This window comes from Ptychodera flava, chromosome 1, assembly GCF_041260155.1.
Source record: "Ptychodera flava strain L36383 chromosome 1, AS_Pfla_20210202, whole genome shotgun sequence".
In the NCBI taxonomy this organism is placed as follows: domain Eukaryota; kingdom Metazoa; phylum Hemichordata; class Enteropneusta; family Ptychoderidae; genus Ptychodera; species Ptychodera flava.
The window spans coordinates 2946149-2969210 of NC_091928.1; the positions used below are offsets into that span (position 1 = coordinate 2946149).

Sequence of the window (23062 nt, forward strand, 5' to 3'; positions counted from 1 at the left end):
CGTACTAGGTAGTACTTGAGGAACTTCTTCTAATTGCTTTAAAGCCTCACTGGTGATTCGTTCACCTGTTTCTCCGACACTCCCAATATGATCTCTCTGGAGTAAGTACTTCGTAAGTCCTGGAATACTTCTAATATTTTGCGAAGTAACATTACAGTCCAGCATCTTTCGAACATCCTGCAACAGTAGTCAGTATAAAGCTTCGTGCTTTTCCGATTACTATATGACCTTATTATTTATTTATTTATTTATTAGCCGTGTTCACAATAATGACATTGGCTCAGAAAGAAAGAGAAGGGGAAGAAAATGTATAACACTGAAAAGTTTTCAGATTCACTTCATTCACATTAGCTCAAAAGTAATTAAACTTTCTGACTGAAAATCTGTAACAATTCATTCATGTATTTTGCAACAACATGAACAATGCAACTGTCAGTACATGACAAAAAGTACTTAAAAAGAGAATCATTGTCAAAGCATTTTAGCTGGTTCTGAATGTTAAAAATCATTTCTAAGTAAATTGTTCGTACAGTGTGTGCTGGTTTACTTGGACATAATAAAATACAATGGATTTCATCACCAACACCAGAATGACAAAGGGTACAAAGTCTAAGATGTCTTGGAATGTTTTTAAAACGACCAATTTCTATTGCAAAAGTATGATCAGAAATTCTTGCCTTTGTCAAAGCAATTCTGTGAAATGGAGACTTAACAAGTGATAGATAATTTTCACATTTAAACATGTTTTTAATACTACAGTATACATTTAATTTGTTATTTTTTGACAAGGCATTTTTCCAGGCTTCCTTAAATTTAGACTTTAAAGACTTTTTCACAAGTTCGATAACTGTTGAAGGTTTACATTTCTCACAATTCAAAATGCTAGAATTGCACAGTAGAAGAACAGACTCAAAAAATGTAAGAAACACGAGAAACCTTTCTTGTGTAAGCTTTTTTCGAGTTCAAATGCAGTATACAGCAAACTGCCCTTGGACAAATTCTTAAGGCGAACCCAAAATTTAATAACATTCAAAATAACTGATATCAGTAACGGGTAACGCCCAAGTTCACCAAGACAAGCATGGATGCTGGCAGTTTTACTAACACCAAGAATGTGTTTACATGCTTTCATATGAATTGACTCAAATTCACTGACAGGTTTTGCAAAATAATCTGTAAATCTTTCCACACTGACTTTTCTGAATAAGTAAGCACCCCACACCTCAGATCCATAAAGCAACACAGGTTTTACTAATGAATCAAATAAATGTAATTGAACCCCAACTGGTGTTCCATTGAGAGAGTTGAAAGCTTTCATGTAAGCGAACAACGCCCTCGATGCTTTGTTTTTCAAAACTGACCTGGCTTTTTTACAGTTCGCAGATGAAGTAAAAGTAATACCCAAGTAGGTATAGGAGGGAACAATCTCCAATTTTTTCTTTTGGATAAAGATACTAAATTTGTGGGGATTAAAATTAGCATTGAAAACCATAACTTTTGTTTTCTTGAGGCTTATTGAAAGTTGCCATTTACTACAATAAGATTCAAGCAGTTGAAGTGAATGCTGTAAACCATGCACTGTGGTTGATAAAAGTACAATATCATCAGCAAACATAAGTATTGGTAGTTTTCTATTGACTAGTAATGGAGCATCAATACATTCTTTGTTAAGTATAGATGGCAAATCATTCAAAAAGAGATTAAACAATGTAGGACTGAGATTGCAGCCTTGTCTGGTACCAATGTGTGAATGAAAATAATTAGTAAAACCAGATGGTAACTTGATACAAGATGTAATGTTGTCATACAGAGACTTGATAATATTTAAAAACTTACTGCTAAAACCTTGTTTAGATAACTTATAAAACAATCCCATATGCCAGACACTGTCAAAAGCTTTCTGGAGGTCAACAAAGCATGTAAATAAATGTCTAGATCTACTCTTGTGCTTGTAGTAATTGATAAGAGATTTCAATACAAAAATGTGATCTGAAGTGCGATGACCTTTTTGAAAACCTATTTGTTCACAATTAAGTAAATTATTCCCGTTAATAAACTTGTTTGCTCTGTTATTGAGAATCACAGTAAAAAGTTTACCAATACAACTACTAACAGTAATACCTCTGTAATTTGTAGGGTCATATTCTGACCCTGACTTGTGGATAGGCACTATATGTCCTTTGGCCCAAATAGTAGGAAAAAGTTCAGAACTCAACACAGTATTGAAAATCTTAAGTAAAGCTGGCATCAAAATGGAAGAACCACTTTTAATCATTTCATTTAAAATTGCATCATCACCACAGGCTTTCCCTGATTTTAGAGATCTGATTGCAGCTGACACTTCACTGGCAGCAACATCAGAGTCAAGAATTGCATTGTAAGAAAACTTAAAACCATTAGCAAGCTGTTTTCTTTACCTTTGCCTGAAAATTGGTATCAAAATGTTGAGAATGTAAACCTTTCTGTGCAAGTGATTTAAAGTGGTTGTACCAAGCATCAGGAGAAATTCTGTCACTAGCAGAGTTATTTTTGTTTTTCAGGGTATTAACTAACTTCCAAAATTTTTTTGGATTTTTCTTTTCAGCATCTGCAATAATTGTTAACATATTTTCTCTAAATGAACGCTTACGGTGTCTTACAGTCTTAGTGTACATTTTTTTATAACGGAAAAATATGCCTCTAATGACTGGGTCATAGGGGTTTTTGTGTAAAAGTTTACCCATCTTACAAGTCTCCCTTTTCAATTCATAACATGAGTAATCATACCATGGTTTGTTGATTTTTCTCTTCTTTTGTTTTGTTCTCATTTTAAGATTTTTACATGCCATGTGGATGATCTTAACAAAATCACCAACTAACAAATTAATGCCACACATGTCAACATCATATTTCTTACTTAATAACAAATTAATGTGGTTTTTAACCATTGGATTATTTAATCCCTTAATAAATGGTTCCGAATTTGACCAAATATAAGAGTGGGTAAAGCACTGAGAAGGTTGTCAAACTGTGTATTGGATTGAACATGTGGTAACTTAAAACCAAGTGAAATCATACAGTGATCAGATAAATGACTTGGATAATCTACGTGAAAATATTCACACAGCTGTAAAACATCATGACTAACAATACCATAATCTACTGTGCTACAACCATTATTATGATAGCAAGTTGTCATGCCCAACAGATCACCACTGACACGGCCATTTAAAACTAATAATCTACTTGTTGTACAGAGAGATATTAACTTCCTGCCATAAGAATTAACAAAATTATCTCTGTTCTTTCTAGCAAAGACAGATTCATCACAATCATTTTCCAGATTTTGGGGTAGCTGATCAGAAATAAAATCCTCTAACGTACCTGTGCGTGCATTGAAGTCACCCAACATGATGACTTTACCAGAAGAAAGATAGGTTTGCAACTCCTTTTCAATCATTTCATAAGGATCAAAATCAGTAACAATTTTTGTCATTCGTAACATGTAACTTGAATTTTCGGGAGGAAAGTAGACAAAGCAAATGAAAACGTCATGACTGATATGTGTGTGTACTGTGTTCTGTGTCTGTGTGTCGTCTGCTCCACGCACACCGTGGGTGCGTTTGGGTGCGCTGTTCTTGACCCGAGAACAACCCGAACTACTTCGGTTAGCGTTCGGGGAAAACCCGAGGATTGTTCTCGGGTCGAGAACGTACTCCTGTGAAAACCTAGGAGCAGACGAGAACAAGATGGCGGCAAAGACGGAAAGTTCTAAAGGTAATTTTTCATAAATAGTTAAACAAATCGAAATACGTGTTAGTGCATGTGCTAATGAACACGAATCAATCAGACGTGTTTGAAATTTTATTTTTCCAATTCTTGTCAAGAACCAGTTCAAAAATGACTTCATGTATTGCCTAGCTAGGTCCCATCCGTGGAATATTACCGTACGGCTAGTTCAGTAGTTGTAGCTTGCACGTTGATTTCCCGTTGACAAAATATTTGCTTTTACAAGGCATCGTTTTATCTGCTGTCAACAATGCTCACCTACCGCCGTCTGTCTTCATTCTTGAAGCCGATTGCGTGAATATATTATATTTTTTTTTGTATTTTCAAATCCCCAGTGATGATGAAATTGTCAATTTGGATGTTGTGTACAATGATAAAACGTATACAATACGAACTGGTCGGAGGAATGCTGATAAAATTCAAAGTGGTGAGTAAAGTCAACACACTTTCATGATTTTTCAGTTGCTTCTTTATTTCTGTGGCTTCACCTGTTTCCTTGTAAGTTATATTTAGGGAAAATGATTCGCGCGGTGTCTTGTGTTGTGATACACCTTCGTCAGGGTATGTAAATCATTAATTTTAATTGAGTTATAGGCTATGATTTAATATTTTAGCAAACCATTTTTTTTTCATCATTAAGATTTTTTTTCATTTTTTTTTGTAAAAAAATTAGTGAGAAGAGTTTTCTCCTATATTGGCATAAGTCTGTGGAACTGATCATCACGGCAAAATTTATTTGTCCTAAAAATGTTGGTTTTGTGATATCAAAATTAAATTAAAAATTGAAAAAAATTGTTGTTTTATTGTTGTCACTGTAGGAATAGAGATGTGAATGACCTTAGGAAATGAAACGAATCATGGCAAAACATGATCCCAGGCAATATGACTCTGGGTCCAGTATACAACTTACCTTTACTTCTTCTATACTTCTATAAGAATAACAGTATTTATACTTGGGCAATTCCGTAAGTCAAAGTGAATGTAATTATTTTCCATAGATTCAAACTTCTTGCTTGGCATCATGAAACAAGCTACAGCAAATGAAATCAACAAACTCACCGGCAATGGAGCACCCAAGCAACAACCTTCAACAACAAGTCAATGTGATGTACCAATAAGTCATGTCAGTGATAAAGCTGGAGCTGACCAACAAGTCATTGATACCCCTACAAAGTGGCCAAAGGGAGCAGCTACAGCTTTAGTTCAGTTACGGCTGAATATGGACGAAGACTTTCATAAACACAAGGTACACAAGCTCACAAAATTAAATGTCATGTATACATATGCAAATAGTTATTCATATATACTGAAATATGTTTTTGTCTGTCCATATATACTAATATATCTAGTTATTTGTATGTATCACTGTTTGTGTATAGTGTACACATATTTATTTAGTGTGTTTATCCATTTATCCATCTATCCTGCCATCCATTCATTTAAAATTAGCATATGCATATTTTAGAAATATTTTTGATGTTTGAAATTCTGTCTGATTGATGCTGTCAAAGTAAACTAGATGTTGTATATTTTTTGCTATTGTGAAAGAGGAAAAAATTATTTCACTAAATGGTTGATCAAATTAAAGTTCAAGGTTATTGCTTTCTGGAAGGTAGAAGCATTCAGATTCCTAATGATGGAGATCTTGGTTTCTGTGCAGTGTCTGTTAGGGACTGGTCAGTTTCTTCAGCCTTGGGGGGCCGGTGGATTCATGGGGGGGGGGGGGGGGTTTCACCCTGTTTTTGACTTTGGTGATAGGGGGTCACCATGTTTTTGAAATGTCCAATTGGGGGGGGGGGGGGGGTTCAGTGTGTTTTCGAATTTCGACACAGGCTCATCATTGCCTAGAATGCATCGTGTCAGCCACAGATTTCATCATTCAGTTGTATTTTCGGCGCGCCCTTTGGGCGCGTAACTTTAATAATCAGACATATTTTTCAGCACGCCCAACTTTAACATATCAGGCATACATATAGCAGAGATATCTGTATGTTCAATATTTTTCAGCGTGCTCTTCGAGCGCATTACTTTAATATATCAGACATTTTTCAGCACGCCCTTCCTGACAAGACATATCAGAATATCAGGATGTTTCATATTTTTCTCCATGCCCTTCGAGCGCCATACTTTAATAAATCAGGGAAGAACGTACCTCAGGAAAAGATATTTGGACACTCAAATTTTTACAATTCTATTCTCATTTACCTTAAAGGGGAAGGTTACACAGCGATTATATGTTTATCAATAAAAAAATCATGAAAAATAGATGGTGTGAAATCTGTTTTGTTATTCACTTTCATTTACTGATAACACGACGGCGCCTGTTTTAAAACCATTGGTTATAGGTAGAAGTGATGTAAGAGCTTAGCACTGCACTTATAGGGCTTCCCCATTCTCTACATCTGGGGAAACCTATGCTCTTCCACAGGTCTATAAACAAAGGTTTTCAAATGGGTGCCAGAAGCCCTATCAGTAAGTCAAAATTTCTCGCCAGTTTGTCATAGATTTTTTATTGATGGACACAACCCACTTGGCTGATCCGATATGTTTTGATATTATTATTTATAGTTAAAAAATATGATGACATCGTATATTTTCTTTTTAAACCTGTAGATCCATAAACAACTCTGGACCAGAATAAAGAATGAGATGCAAGATGCGGTCCGACCAATGTTTAAATAAATGGAAGAGTATCAAAAGAGAATATAAAAACACAGTGGATCACAATTCCCGCACGGGCAATGAAAAAAAAACGTGTTTGTTTTATGAAGAGTTGAACCAATTATACGGAAACAAGTCAAGCACCCGACCAGAATTTACCATTGAATCCTCAGTGGCAGCGAATGATGGTAGTCATCAGTTGAAAATGAATCAAGATGATGACGGTGATAGTGATCATGATAGAGAGAAATCTGTGACGAAATCAAAAAAACGAAATAAGCGCTCTAATGTTGGACAGTTGATGACATGGCTATCGTCATTTCAGGAGGAAAATAAAAAAATTGTCGCAAGACAAGAGGAGTTTCAGAGAAAAATTCACACTGAAAAAATGGCCAGATTTGATAGATTACTTAATATTCTTGATAAATAAAAATCACAAAAATTTAAAAAGCAAAAATTCAACCACAGAGCAGAGTGTGTCATCGTTAGTGGCTTGTTTGTTTTATATTTATTGTTAACAAAAAACAGTTTGAAAAATGTTAAAAAAATGATTTGGTATTTTTAAACTTTGACAGTTTTTCGCTCCAAGAATTTTATGAAACTGAAAAATTGTTCATTTCAAGAATTTTTGACAAATACAGAGTTTATTATTTATTATATTACCATACCCTGCCCGTCGCATTTTGATTGGTCGAGCTGAACCACGTGACTGACCACAAATACACAGTAATGGTTTGTTTACATGCCCGTGAATATGAATAATAAGATACACAACTCAAAGTATCGTAACTTTACAGCTCAAACGTAAATCATAATCAATCATAAAATAAATGGAGCACTTGTAGGTCAAGTTGAGATACTTTTTTCTGAAAACATCTCCGGATTTGCCAATTTTTTACAGCGCGCGTGACAGTGCGTCGCGTATTGCTCAGTTTCTGGGGCCCAGTTGTCGTTCGCTCCTGAAATTTTTGGAAATTTTGACGGTTTTCTTGGGTTTGCTGTTAATATAATGGAAATAACAGACTCCGCTCTGACCATTAACGTTTATTTGTGGGCGCGGGCTCGAGGAAAGCCAAATTAACGGCTCGGCGTTAATTTTTGACTTTCCTCTCGCCCTTGCCCACAAATAAACGTTAATGGTCAGCGCGTCGCCCGTTATTTCTATAGTAATTGAACAGTTTTTAATGACATCAGAGGCGCATGAACTTTGTTACGGACTGGCTATGTTAATATCCTTGTGAATTCATATATAACAGCTACTCACACAAAATTAATTATTGATTTTATCGATCAATAAAAGTTTTTTCTTCAGACAAAAACAACTTTTATAATGCGTATAGATCTGCCCCATAGGTTTAGATTAGACTTTGAAGAGTGACGAAGTTGCTTGCTCGTGGTATTGGGGGAATTTTTTGATATTGTTGTTAAACTCACTGGTTGTTACAATTCAATTCATACCATGTATATGGGCATAACATTTTGCAATTAAGTTCAATTCAATACTTCTTTATTCATCCCAAATACAGAGCAATTACAATTGTGACTCAATTAAAGACATGTACAAATTAAAACTACAACAGAATAAATAATAAACATTTGCCTTAAAAGCTTAGATATCATTCATTTCATTTCGTTTAAAAGCTGTATTGTGTTTGCAATAAAAGAATGTTTGTGCCTGCTTGACCTGAGCGAGCTAAGATAAATTTGTCCATTATATTTTTTACTGGATCACTTGAACAATTCTATCACGGAGAATTACACCATTTTTCATTATTGTGGTAAATATTTTCATACCCATTGACATCTTCAACAGCTTCTAAATTGATGTATGTTTCAATATCATCATCGGTCATTACACAAAAATTATGTAAAATACATGCACACATGACCATTTTACACACAGTAGAAATATGGGGGCTGCTTATTTCTTGCAGCCTACGAAAACGTCCCTTTATATGACCGATAGCCCTTTCAACAACTTGACGCGTAGAACTTATTACTCTGTTGTAGTGTCTCTGTGCCTGTGGCAAGTTACCCATATCTCTAAATGGTGTCATCAGCCATGGTTGTAATGGATAAGCACTGTCCCCTATTATGTACATTCCTTCTGGTATACGTTGGGCTGCTGAAGTGTAAAATTCAGAATTACGAAGCACACGAGCATCATGCGTTGAACCTGGCCAGCCAACAAAAGCATCATTGATGATCATATGATCATCAACTACTAGCTGAAGTTGTACTGATGGGTAGCCTTTCCTGTTGATGTAATCACCATCTTGACCTGGTAGATTTGTGATCCTGATATGAGTGCCATCAATCACTCCAACTACTCCTGGCACTCTCTTCTGTCGCCGGATAGATGTGGCAATATCAATCATCCTGTCATTGTCTGGCCATTCAATGATCTTATTCTGTCATGCAAAAGAAAACAAAGTTATCAGTAAATACACAGATGCATGATGTTAAGAAACCTGAGGCATTCCACCAAATGGATTATTCAATTATTTGATTTCACTGTACTTGGCGCATCCCAAGGGAATTGGGGCTTTTTGTAACACCAAAGAAGGTTACCTACCTATTTGGCAAATGTAGCAAAGTAACTTCCTAGGCCAAACTGTTTCCTTACTGCAAGTTGATAGGTGAAATAGAAAATAACGCAGCAGGGCATCAAGCTAAAGCTGCCCTGCTGTGTTATCTTCTATTTCACCTCTCAACTCTTAGGTAAGTAAACACAGTTTGGCTTTGGAATACTTTGGCACATCACTATATCTCTATCCAAAGTGGTAAATAACCTACTTTGGTGTTAAAAAAACACGTGTCAAGTCTGAAAAAAAAACCAGGTAACATTGAGAATCACCGCATTGATAACCTGTATAATTTATAAAAAATAACCATGTCCTGTGTTAATGAAACATAAAAACTACATGTGTATGTTCAGTTCAATACTGGTAATTTCAATATATTATTAAGGGTTTGGAAAGGAAAATGAGTTTGATACATTATACAAAATTGTAAAATAATGATTTATTTATTTTGGCAAAAACATGTGAGGAAAAATATAGTTAATGCATTACACATGAAATGTATTAAAAAATACAGAGAAAAAGTAATATAAATCACAATGAGTAGTAATTACCGAGGACAACACAAAAATAAAAATTTATCTTTTCCATTGCCATATACTTTAGTGTACTTTGTTTCACTGAAATTTATTTTTGCTGAAAAAAAAATTCTGGACATCACAGTGATTTTATTTTCACTCTTCCTTGTCAGTCTATGTGTAAAGAATGGGAAATATGAATATTGTCACTTGGATTTTACTTTAGTGGAAAAGTGAGTCAAGCAAAAATAATGAAAATAAGTTCAAAGTGAAAAATACAGTATTTTAAAGTATACTAGGTCACCCACAGGCATTAATGTTAGTAAAGAAATGTGAAAATTATTGTTATTAAAGGAAATATAAAATTATTATTATTATTATTATTATTATTATTATTATTATTATTACAAGTTTAGGGGCTATAAGTATTATATAGAAATTTAATAACAGTTCATTGAAGCTGTGGGAATTCTGAAAAAGAGGTGTTCGAATGCAGGTTTATTTTAATTTTGTCAAAAGGGGTGACTTCTAATTGTTGTACGTGCAGTGCAGAATTATACATAATACTGTACGGAGAGAGGGACATCATTAGGCCAAGGAGTAATTAAATGCTTGTCGGAAAAGTGACAGTAAGCAGTTTAAAGCGATACCCAGCAGGCCCAGACTTTTAACTTGTGTGCGAACTTTATGGATACACATTCAATCGGAAGCCACAGAACAGTGCCACAAACGGCAAAAATTAGAGAGGCACCATTTTCATCATATAGGCAGAAATCAATGTATATTTATTGCCTTATTTGTATTGTACGGTGATTGTTTTAACAGCACAATGGCAAATTAACTGTAATTTATTGTACGTGATTGTTTTAACAGCACAACGGCAAATTAACTGTAATGTTATTAAAAATTACTTCAAACCATAACATAAATGATCAAAACAGGCACGTGCATATAGAATAAAACATTTTTTTTTATTTCTTGAAGTGACAAGACTCAAATAAATTACATGTACCGATAACAAAGTTTCGGGCAAACATCTTTTACAAACTCTCTGAATATCAAAAGTAACTTATCCCACAAAGTTGCATTTTAAAAAAGGGACAAATAAAGAGCTAAACAAAAAATATAGGAAACGAAAAGGAAAGGTACACAGAAACTGAAAAAAATACAAATTGAAATGATCAAATACCTTTATTTAAATACAATCTGAAAATACAGACAAAATTAAAAAATGAGAAATACTTGAAATCAAATGGACACCTGCAACTTCCAGGGTCGTTGTATTCTGTAAATAGATAAGCAAAACAAGGTTATTTACATCTGTACTTGTTAGTATATATACTAATCATAATGAAAGCATTTAGAAGTATTTCATTCTTATTTTCATGCTAAAAATTTAACTTTTCCAATGATATTTCATGTAAGATAAAACTGAAGGAAGTTTCATTTGAACATGTGAAAACATCCTAAAATGGTAAGTCATCATTACATATACTGGACTTACCATAAAGATGACTTTTCAAGCATCAATTTTAAATTGAACAAGTCGTTGATGGCACAGTCCCCACTTGTTCGTTGGTACTTTAATTAAAAGTCCTCAGAGAGGATAGAGTCCTCTTCATTAATTAGGTCTATGATAAAAATACTGTGATACAGATGGCGCTAAATGGCCAAGAATGAGTTCCATGGTGGTGAAAACATAAAACCAATGTAGGCCGCCATCCTAATTACAAAATGTCATTAAATGAGTCAATTAGTAATGATCAACAGGATGTTGCCGAACATTTTTGCATACTATCCTAACACTAATAGATTATCACCGGTACCATATTTCATAAAGTTTGATGCAGTATTTACAAACTATGAGATCAACATCTGTACCTAGTTTCATCAAATTTTGACGCAGTATTTGTGGATATATAACTCTAATTAGGAAAGTTCATTAAATAGGCAATTACAAATTAATTAAAATGACACTGATAAATGCCTTTTTCATGTTAAAGCAATGTAAGCTTAACATGTGTACCAAGTTTCATGAAATCTGATGCAGTATTTCTCGACATATCAGTCTAATTATGAAACTTAGGTAATTGACATGATACTGCTACACGCCGTTCAACAAATCAATGTGCATATGTATGACAAAGGTCAATGTCCTTCTACCAACTTTGAATGATACTGGTGGAAAGATGTCTGAGTTATGGCTCTGTACATGAAAAGATCGTAACAAAATGGCAGCCATGCAGCCATATTTAATCTTACTGTCTAAAAAATCTATATGCATATGTATGACATAAGTCAATGTCCATGTACCAACTTTGAATAAAATCGGTTGAGACTTGCCAGAGTTATGGCTTTCGACATGAAAAAAAAACATAACAAAATGGCCGCCATGTGGTCATATTGGATCATATCGTGAAACAAATCGACATACATATGTATAACATGAGTCAATGTCCTTGTAACAACTTTGAATAAAATCGGTTGAGATATGATTGAGTAATTGCTCCGTACATGAAAAAATTGTAACAAAATGGTGGCATGGTAGCCATATCATGTTCATATGTATGACATAGGTCAAAGTCCTTGTACAAAGTTTGAATAAAATCCATTTAGACGGGCCTGAGTTATGGCTAAGGACATGAAAAAATTGTAACAAAATGGCTGCCATGCGGCCATATTGGATCATATCATGAAACAAATTGACATGCATATGTATGACATAGGTCAATGTCCTTGTACCAACTTTGAATAAAATCGGTTGAGATATGCCTGAGTTATGGCTCCGTACATGACAAAATTGTAATAAGATTGCCGCATGGCAGCCATATTGGATAATGTTGTGAAACAAATTGATGTGCATATGTATGATGAAGGTCAATGTCCTTGTACTAACTTTCAATAAAATCGGTTGAAACATGTCGGAGTTATGGCTCTGTACATAAAAAAATTGTAATAAAATGGCCGCATGGCGGCCACATTGGATCATGCATATGTATATATATTGGACGTGCATATGTATGACATATCAAGTAATCCTTGTACCAAGTTTGAATGAAATCGCTCCATGTATCTCTGAGATATCTGCGTGAACAGACGGATGCATGGACGGACAAACGCACACACTGACACACGCTCGGACATGACCAAACCTGATAAGTCCCCCCGGACGGTATCTTGGGGACTAAAAATACAAGCATCAATTAGTAAAAATATGATTCATAGAAAGAACCAGATTTCAATGTTTTTATTTACATATTGGTTTGTTATTGACTTAATTAATTTGTTCTTTACATGTTTATTTTATCATGATTTATCTTTACTTTTATCACTATGGCCATCATTATTTCACGTTGCTTATTTGGTTCTGTATGAACCCCTTTGTGTTTTTGGCACTTTCACATGACTTGAATTGGTCATCACATGATGCTCCCTTACCATAAGTTCTAATTTCTTTAAACCATTATGGCCAGGTACTTTACTATACCGGTCCATTCCCTTCCTAATCTCATGATGGATACTCTCTACACCGTTCTGTGAGGAAACCAAAGCCAAACCCTGTGTTTTCAATCTGAGGGATGACATGATCTTCTAACATATGCATTTGGTGGGATACTTTCATTAGGAAAGTGTTCTCTGTAATATGCCATTAAATGTGATATGTTTGAACTGAGAATGCTAATATATTCATCTGACATTCTATTGCTTGTACTCTAAAGATTATGGCAGGCTGCAAATTTTGAAAATATTGGCTTACACAGACCACAAATGTGTGCAGCCTGTTCATTCAGCTATGGGCATATTCTTGCTGTGGTCCTGATGACGCTCTTGCCAACGTTGAATGTTTTCTTCCTGAAACACAAAAATAAAAAAAAGGATATGATAACTTTCTTTCAAAGAAGCAAACAGAGTTGTTTCACTGAAAGTAGGTCAAAATAATGTAGACGAAATACATCTTCTGTAGTATATATATAACACACAATAAATCTGACACTGAAAGCTTGAAAATCCTGACAAGCAGAATACTGAACCTTTTAATGACTTTAGCAACAAAACAGTTTACAGTTGTAAAACACATACTTTACAGCACTTGTTCACATGATTTCCGATGAATGCCTGCCCGTGGTAAGAATGACGTCCAACACCAAATGACCGCAGAGCTTGGTCAATACCGCAGACTACAAAACCACATTGTTTTGGCAGTTTCGCTTTTACGTCTGTAGCTTCAGATATCTAAGAAAACAAAGATAAACACTGTGTTGTCTGGAAATGACTGCACTACAAATGTGCACAAGCCAAAATTCTGAAAATGCAGCATAGACATGACTGTGCACTTGAGATTGACAATGTTATTGCTTATCATCACAAAAATGATCTTACTTCTGGTATCAATATGCCATTTTCAAAGATGAAGGAGACCCTCTGAGATCTCAGGTTGCTAGACAGGTTATCTGTGGGTGTTCTCACATGATACAGGCTAAACAAACATTACATGTTTATTTAAAATGGCAACTATTCCAGTTTGATAAAAAGTTTGACTTGGCTAGCAACTCACTGCCACTGTAATTAATTGTGTCTCACAAGATTTCAAAATTATCACAAAATCATGTATTTTTATTTTGTTAATGTAGTATGGTCTTCTATTAATAAATACTAACCTTCCTGTCAGCTTCTTCACTGAGTTCCTGCACTTTCTCCTGGGCTTTTTTAACTTTGCCAAAGGTCATTAGTGGCAGTCTGCCATCATCTTCACTGTTGTCGTCATCATCATCATCATTGTCACAGTCATCATCAGCAAGGAGAGCCTTTTCAACACTATCAGCCAAGGTCTTAGCTTCTTCTTGGAGTTCTTTCGCTTCACACTGTAATCTCTCTACTTGTTTCAACATGGCTACATATGTGTCAAATCTAGCAGGCTTTAGCACGGGTTCATCAATGTCATCATCTCTCTCCAGAGTCGTGATGATCTTGATATCCAGTACTGCACAGCTAGCTTCCATCATGGTGAAAAACTTTTAAAACAAGCCAGGACTGATGTGCAACCCTGGGACTGCAACCTGTGATAAAATATAAGGGTTAGCACATTTATCTTTTACTTTTAATGTATGACAATATCTTGTAACTTTCATACCTACCTATTTATGAAGAAAACACTACATACAAATATACAACAACTAGATTGATCACAAATGCTGACATATGTGCTGGCTTCATTGTCAACTTGTTTTCTCATATAGCTTCACTAATAAACTTCTATTTGTGCACACCATTATGGACATAGTGGCATGCATACATGTAGATAGGTCACAGTGTGGTCTGTTGAACTGTTCAGAGAAAGGTAAAGTGAACTGATTGAAACAGAACAGAGCTATATGTTTAGTTGGTCAATGGAAGCAAACAACATAGTGGATTGAATTGATTAGTACATACTCTGTGCAGTGGTACATTGAAAAGTGGCTTTCTGACGCTATTGTAGTGCTGCATGGCATGCCTTAGGTTTCCACCAGTTGAAAGAAATTCACTGTGACATTTTCTGATATCATCAAGGTTCTCATCTTCATGATGACAATAGTTGTTCCTCCTTCAGCAACTGTGCTTGTTCCTTGCTGATCACACAGCATACGCAAAAATATTTCCCTAAAATATTTCAATGTGAGGAAGACAAGGAACAAAAACTGACATAATTACTTAAAACTTAGTAGGTATAGACATGACTGGTGTTCATGAAGTCAATTTGATGTGCATGTGTGAACTCTTGGAGAGGATGTACCTGTAATATGCAAACTTATCAATTTAAATATTTATTTCAAAGAAATTCATGGTTACTACATTTTGCATTGCCAGTATACATATTAATACTATGTGTAAGAATTAAATTGAGAAATAAACACAAGAATTTCTACAGAGGAAAACAATCATTTGTCAAAGCTTGCAAATATTTATCAAGATCTGACCCACTGTGTACCCTTCCTTTAAATTTATCTGACTAATCAATGTTAGCTGTGAATGTCTTAAGTCAACGAAAAACTACAACAAATTATCATAATTGTGTTCTACAGCATATCATACACAATGCATGCTGATTATTAACAGTCGCACATATTGCAAACTGATAGGTCAAGGATGTACACATGTAAATCATAGGTAAAACTGAAGTGTACACAATAAACTGCCTGTCCTGTCAGTGCCTCAACTTTTCTTATGTATAAATCATAGCATGCAAGTATACATTTCATACCATTGGTCCAGACAATCCATAACTCTTGGCCAGATACTCATAATCTCCCATCATCCGTGCTAAAAGTGTCTTGTCCCTGAAATAAATCAAAGTGGAATGTAAGACAATTGTCCACACCATTCTAAATTAATGCCCATGTTTCTACACATCAATGCATTTTGTACATGCAAGAAAACAACTTTGCCTTTTGTACTATTTAATGTAGGTATCATATTTATGCTGCATAAGTTTGGTCAGATTTGCACATTGTTTTTCAGATTTTTTGATCAGCAGTATAATGCATGTATTAAACTTGGATAACCAATATGTATGTATCTTAAGTTCCAAATATTGTACCAAAATAGATATATGGTACAATCTGTTCATTGTTTAGTAAAACACAGTATGCATGTTTAGACTTACTTCCACTTTGTGCCATCCAGTTTGTCTACCTGACCTCTGTTAACAGCTAAAGCTATTTCTAAATTGTAATAGGAATCAGGTGCTGCAAATGTACTCCAAATCACTGTATTATCTGCTACATTTGGATTGCTGATGTTAGCAACTTGGTAAACCATTCTCAGGGTTCCCTGACCCTTGTCCCCACCTAACTTTATCCAAATTTCAGTGGTAGGTATTGTACCATGCCAGGTAAGTTTGCTAGACCTGAAGACAAATATGAACAAGATGCAAAAACAACAGTAACACTTATATTTAGTAATATGTGATAACAAGATTACTTATCCACAGTCTTTCTCTACATGATCATAATAGAGTTTGCACACAATCCCAAAGATCTGACTGCAAGCCTGCTGTCCCAATATTAATACTCATGTGCTTATATAAGAGCATATAAGAACAATCTAGAACTTTTATTGACATGCTAATCACTGTTCTAAATTCTCTCTCTTACACAACTAATTAAATTTCCAGAAAATTCCAAACATGACTTATTAAATTCATGGTTGTGAGGTCAAGAAGGACAGTGACCTTGATGAGTGTGGGGGAAAATGACCTGCATAACATACCTCACTTCCAATATTCACATGCCATGCCTTGAAGTAACGCCGTAATTTCCTCTTAGCAGCCCATGTTGTTCCCATAGCAACTTCCAAAGGAAGGCCAGCACCTGGAGGTATGTCAGGAGTGAGTCCCAAGATCTGGAGGATTTTCCTTCTTGTCCTTTTGTTGGTGTCTCACCTCCTCTCACTCAGCTGCAGCATTGCATCACCACCACTGACAATGTCTCTCCTCTGACTTAACTGCAACACCCTCTGACGTCTTGTCCTGGTGCTAGCTTGTGAGGTTGTTTTTCGTGGCTTTGGTGTATATGTTAAACACAATGGCTGAAAAAAATCACACCAAAAATTAAAAAACCAAATTTATCTTTCAAAAGTATATGTGGGTGATAAATTCATGAAATTGGACTAGCTCATTACTTGATGAAATTAATTTGTTGAACCACTACCAGGTCACACATGTACTACAAAACCAAATAAATGTTATTACAAATACAAATTTACAAATTATCATATTCCATGATAGCTTTATCAGAAGAATTTACTCCAAAATCTAACTGTATATTGATATGTGGGTATAGATCAGCAAGAGTAATGCTGGTAAAAAACTCACCTGGCCCTTGGTTTTAACCTTTATCAAACTATCATCACTTCTGTTTGCTTCTATTTTTTTCTTGACAAGTGTTGTTGCCATTTCTTCATACTGTAGCAGCATATGCACCGCTGATACATTCTGCAACACAATTTCTGCGGCCTTCACTGCACATATATTGTTCTGCCTATCCCTTGATGTTTCATCATTTGATGTCTCGGTATTGATTGGGTCAGGAATGGGGACTGGAGTATGGTGGCTTCTGATGGGAAATGGGCTCACTGACGAGAAGCAGTGGTCTCCAGCAATGGACTGGTAAACACACCGTTCCGTGTTGTGTTGCAGATCTTGCAGTGGCACAACTGACTTACAACCGACATTCCCATAATCACATGTGACTGTGGCATTTGATAGCATGTTTGCAAAGGCAATGGGGGACTTACAATAGATTCACACATAATAGAGAGACGGCACACAGGACAGGATGAAGAAACTTGCAACCACTGACACAAACATTCAGCACAAAACACATGTGGTCCATCACACAAAAGTTGTATTGGTCCATCTATTATGTCTTTGCAAATGGGACACTCCATTTCTTCAATGAGATCATTGAACCTCTGTCTCTGCAAGGGAATGAATCTTCTCATCTTTTTTCCTGCCCTCTGTTTTACAGCTGCTGTTAGATTTGTACTGCCATGAGTTTCACTCTGTAGTTTCCCCGTCTTTCCTGTCTCCTTGCCAGTGATACCAGAAATGTCACTGCCTTGGTATTGACTTGGTCTGCCCCTGTTTTTACTGTCTTTCTTTTTCTTTCCTGCCTTACACAATGCATCACACACCGCACATCTCCGTACTCTACAGTGTCTGGACCATTTCACTACGTGTGTCCCTGGCCGATAGGTTTTCGTTATTGCTTTCTGCCTGCTGCCATGAAGCAATGACTCTCTTACAGAGACAACAAAATTGGACGGGTGAACATCAGAATGTCTTCACTAAAACTGTACTCTGAAACAATTCTTTAACTCCACGATAAAATTGGAGCATGGATAACTTGTGCCATTTATTTTCCATGCACAAATACGACACCGGTTTTTTAGCACACGAGCATGAAATTCGAATGACATTTTCACAGTCTAGGCCAACAGACGATTGAAAAAGGCGCCAGAAAATATGCAGTGTGTAAACAAACCCGTTACCAGGGAGACATGCGTGATGGTCCGAAAAAACTATGCTCAACTGCAACGCACATATGGACGTAAATAAAAACCAACACGCATAAAAATAAATAACCCTTGACAAATCACACCATAAAATGTACAGATTAAATCACTGCGGACACGGTTAAATCGGTTTCAATCTTGTTAAAATTGATTTACTTAAAATCTGAACCTCGTAAATTACACAACACATTAATGAAAATACTTACAGACCGCATGCTTTATGTTATCAAGTTGTCCGTGCTAAGAAACTTCTCCTACAAATGTCGCGAGGTCAAGGTAAACTAGCGATAAACATCCAGCTATGCTGATATGCCACCTTATTAATTGAGAACAGCTTTCACTATCACATTTGAATGCATTTTTTAAATGATTATGGGTCAGAATTCGAGGAACAACACGCGCACGGCGAGCGATCGTCTCGGTATGCTGCCATCACTGAGAGTGCGTTCGGCTGTTCGTAATTTGTTTCCTCAACCTAAGTTGCCAAGTCGGCCGCGCCGGAAGCAAAACACAGGTGACGTAGTCTGCCAGTATGAGCATGCGCAATTGAGCCTGGGAGCGCGAGAATGTGTATATATAGTACCGTAGAACTGTCTCGCGCTATCATGTCGTTGAGCTATAAAATGTGTGCATGTTAACAGAAACTGGAATTACTGCAGAGAATACTTTCCAGGACATCACATGTAAGTCTCTAAGGTACCAAGGAGGACGTTTAGGAAATCCTTTCAGAAAGTTCACGCCGTCTGTGGCCATTTTGTGGAGTATATACGTACCTGCACTGGCTGCAGCGTATACAGTATTTCTACTGTACAGTGCACATATTGCCGGTTAATATGCGATGGAATTTTGCGTTTCACGTCGTTCAATCATTCAGACGGAAATACCGCCCTTCTCAAAACTTTGAAAAAAAAGGTGACAGGTTTGGAATGCTAACTCTTGTATATCAAGAATGACGTAATTTAATGAGAAGACATTTGTATTCGAGCACGGCTACAGTTTTTGATTCGAAAACTCTCATCATGGACCGTGGTTGTATTCAACAATCGAGAGGGTTAGGTGAGTCGAACTTTTCCTATGTCCATGTAGCACTTGTGCAAAAATAACCGAATCCACAGGCCTTTGGCGAATCAATAAATGCGTTTTTCACCAAGCTGAAAGGTTGAAAGATGCGTCCGTCACTTTGGGACGAGCTAGATAAATGCAGTCAAACCCAGCTGGGCATAGAAATTTGCCATAATATGACTTTGTTCTGGAAATTACGAAGACAACCGGCCGTGCGGTGGAACTTTGCAACAAAGTTTCAATATCTGAACTGGCATACTTGAATGACAGACACAGGAAACGATGGCCAATAAAAACGCATTCTCGTAGCATTTTGATAATAATGTATCAATCACAATGACACAGAAATTATGCCTCCTCCTGACAGAAGGGCCATGGCCTATTTGTAGCCTTGCTACACTATGTCTTATTGCTGAAAAGGCCATGTTGTTGTCAGGTTGTCATGGCGACTTTTAAAATTTGCATACAACTCTGAGGGTTGAACAGGTTGTTAATGGGTCACAAAACTTTGGAGTCCCACTGTCGTCCATTATACCTGTTTCCTTGGGTATTAAAGGTGTGAAGTATACACATCAAAAGACTAGAAAATTCACTTCATGGGCAGAATCTTATAGAATATAAATAGCCAATGTCTGGTTAAAGAAAAAAGATACCCCTGATCTAAAATATGCATGGGCTACAAGCCACTGTCACCGGGCTACAAACTTCAGAAAATGGTAGCCCAAGTGGACTACCAGGGGAAAAAGTTTATTTCGAGCCCTGGACAGTATTAAACATGAAACATTTAACTTGTAATATTTCCCCCTTGTCTTGGCCTGCTGGGTTAAAAAAAATGTTTAAAGGTATGCAGGCACCATGTTCAAATTTAGTCGTTGCTTCCGTGGAAAGGGAAGATCTAGCTAATAATAAAGTTTATGGGGTCACACAAAAAATATTGCACCACTACATGGTCATTATTTTACTTTAGTTAAACAATCAGAAATAATTTTTGTTCATTATTCTTCCTGGAATGAGGCAAAGAAATCAAAATAAATTATTTAGAGGTTATAAACGGCAAGCGAGGGTATTTGGTTGCGGATATAAGACCTCTGGGGTGAAAATTAGCATATTTGGCGGGAAATAATTTCACCCAAATATGCTAATTTTCACCCCAGAGGTCTTATATCCGCAACCAAATACCCGAGCGCACCGTTTATAACCTCATTATAATATGCTAAAGTTAAAAACAAGTGGGCAATTTCGTTATTTAGGGCCGAAGTTGGAACGAGAGTTCAGGAGCGCGCAGCCTCATACAAACTCTAAAAAAGAACGTTTCAGAACGCGCGCGCGTGCACAGTTGAATTCATAAAATACGGTTACGCAACGCATCAATATCGCGATTAGACATCGAACTTGAAGAATTTTACTTAAAAAACGCTCAAAAAACTTTAAAAAATCATGTTGTTGTTACATAGCCTCCGCTCCTTACAGAAACTCTTCATTTGTTGGTTCGTCAAGCTGCACTAGACTAAAATTTAACAAACAAAATCAATCTGAAGCCATAGACTTGTTCGACATTATGGCGCGTTGAGCTCTCAAGTTGGCGTTCGAAATTTGCGCGAGCTCAAAAATGTTACGCGGCGCGCAGGTCTTCTTGTTGAGAATATAAACCCTGGCTCCAGCCAATCAGATTGCCGGATTCCAGCCAAGCATATTATAATATAGAATGAATATTAATACGTTGTTCATTATAATATATAAAATAAATAAGCACCAGTGAATTATGTTTTAAATAAAAAAACTGTGCGCTACTGTAACTGCCTGTGATAAATAATGGTACACTGGGTGATAAGGGGAATTGGGTTCATAAAATTAATTGAGATACTAGTAGAATTAATTTTAAGCACATAAAATTAATTTGAAGGCATAAACATAATTCGATGCATAATGAGTTAGTACTGTACTATATAACACTTAGCCTATTTGGATGACTGCATTAAACAAAATAAAAAATACTTCAAAAATTATTTCTGGTCTATATAAAATTAATTCTAACACACTAAAATTAACGGAAAATATAATTTTGACCAGAATGGCCCCAATATACATTATGTTTACTATTCATCCTAGAATGAAGGCAAAGAAATTACAATTATTATTATTATAGAACAAATTTCTTAGTTGTTACTTAGAAATCCATTAAATAAATAAAAAACAGTGAATTATGTTTTAGCATAGATCCTCTCGAGGGTCTATGGTTTAAAAAAAACTGTGGTTCCAAAATGGTTACCAAGGCAACATAAAACAAAAATGAACATGGAGTTCATGCTGTGATAAATACACTTAGGAAAGCATTTGCATAGTAACTGGGATTACTTTTAATGGAATTTGAAAAAAAAATTGAAATTTTAAAATGCAAATAGGTTACTATGGAAACACAGGGCAGTAAAAATTGATATCATATTTTGTCTTTCTAACCCAAAATAACCCTTTGGTATAATATTTCTGTTGATTACTGGATTTTTACACTGGATATTTGGTCTTTCTAACCCAAAATATCACTTTGATATTACACATTCTGTTGATTACTGGATTTTAGGTGAAATCTTTAAAAAACTGGTAATTTTTACTCCTGAATGGTTGCCATGGAAACATATCACATTAAAATGAGTGTGATATTTTTTGGTGTGCAAACCAGAAAAACCCTTATGATCAAATTTGAATCAATCGTTCTCTTATAGGAATTAGGGAAAAAGTAACATTTTCAATCCCAAAATAGTTACCATGGCAACTCGAAACATTAAAATAATTCTGGTTTTTGTGTTCTCTGACCCGAACTCCCCCACTAGATAATTTTCATATAAAATCAAAGTAACTTTTCATGGGATATTAGAAAAACTGAAATTTTCAACCCCTAAAATGGTTACCATGGAAACATGGGGCAGTGAAATCAATATCATATTTGGTCTTTTCGACCCAAAATACCCTTATGGTGAAAATTTCACGGAAATTGAACCTACTATTATTCGCGTTATTATTTCTATATAATACTTATATTAATTATTATTATTATTGTTGTTGTTATTATTATTATTATTATTATTATTATTATTATTATTATTATTAAAGAAATATGAAAATTGCAATCACCAATATCATCATCATCATGCTGCACCTGCACTGGCAGCACTAGTGTTGAAAATCCTACCAGAGTTCGTCCGCCTCATGTAAAGTACATGTACTATCTCCCCTATTATAACTATAGTTAAATAGTGAAGAGTACTTTAGATGAGGCGGACGAACTTTGATAGGATTTTCAACACTGCCAATGGTGCTGCATGATGATGATGGTATTGGTAACATTTCTTTAATAATAATAATAATAATAATAATAATAATTATAATTATAATAATAATAATTTTCATATTTCTTTATTAACA

At 35.5% G+C, this 23062-nt stretch overlaps 2 protein-coding genes and 1 long non-coding RNA gene across 4 annotated transcripts; 1 reads left to right on the forward strand and 2 right to left on the reverse strand.

Moving 5' to 3' along the window:
• Positions 1-3851: 3851 nt before the first annotated feature.
• LOC139118569 (uncharacterized) lies at positions 3852-6424 on the forward strand. The gene is made up of 3 exons (XR_011548762.1): positions 3852-4195; positions 4767-5014; positions 6382-6424. It is a non-coding gene; the product is annotated as an uncharacterized lncRNA (long non-coding RNA).
• Positions 6425-13410: 6986 nt separating this feature from the next.
• On the reverse strand, positions 13411-15223 carry LOC139126532 (uncharacterized). Its single transcript, XM_070692819.1, has 3 exons — positions 14960-15223; positions 14188-14586; positions 13411-13762 (listed from the first exon to the last, which is right to left on the reverse strand). Exons 2-3 carry the CDS (start codon positions 14530-14532, stop codon positions 13589-13591), a joined length of 519 nt encoding a protein of 172 aa, XP_070548920.1. The 5' UTR covers positions 14533-14586; positions 14960-15223; the 3' UTR covers positions 13411-13588.
• Positions 15224-15750: 527 nt separating this feature from the next.
• On the reverse strand, positions 15751-18525 carry LOC139118477 (uncharacterized). Of its 2 annotated transcripts, XR_011548745.1 has the most exons (4): positions 17379-18525; positions 16775-17092; positions 16170-16412; positions 15751-15843 (listed from the first exon to the last, which is right to left on the reverse strand). XR_011548745.1 is itself a non-coding variant. In XM_070681854.1 (2 exons), exons 1-2 carry the CDS (start codon positions 17772-17774, stop codon positions 16943-16945), a joined length of 546 nt encoding a protein of 181 aa, XP_070537955.1. In that variant the 5' UTR covers positions 17775-18525; the 3' UTR covers positions 16657-16942. The 2 variants fall into 2 exon arrangements, 1 of the variants encoding a protein (XP_070537955.1); XM_070681854.1 differs by lacking the exons at positions 15751-15843; positions 16170-16412 and having other exon boundaries at positions 16657-17092.
• Positions 18526-23062: the final 4537 nt, after the last annotated feature.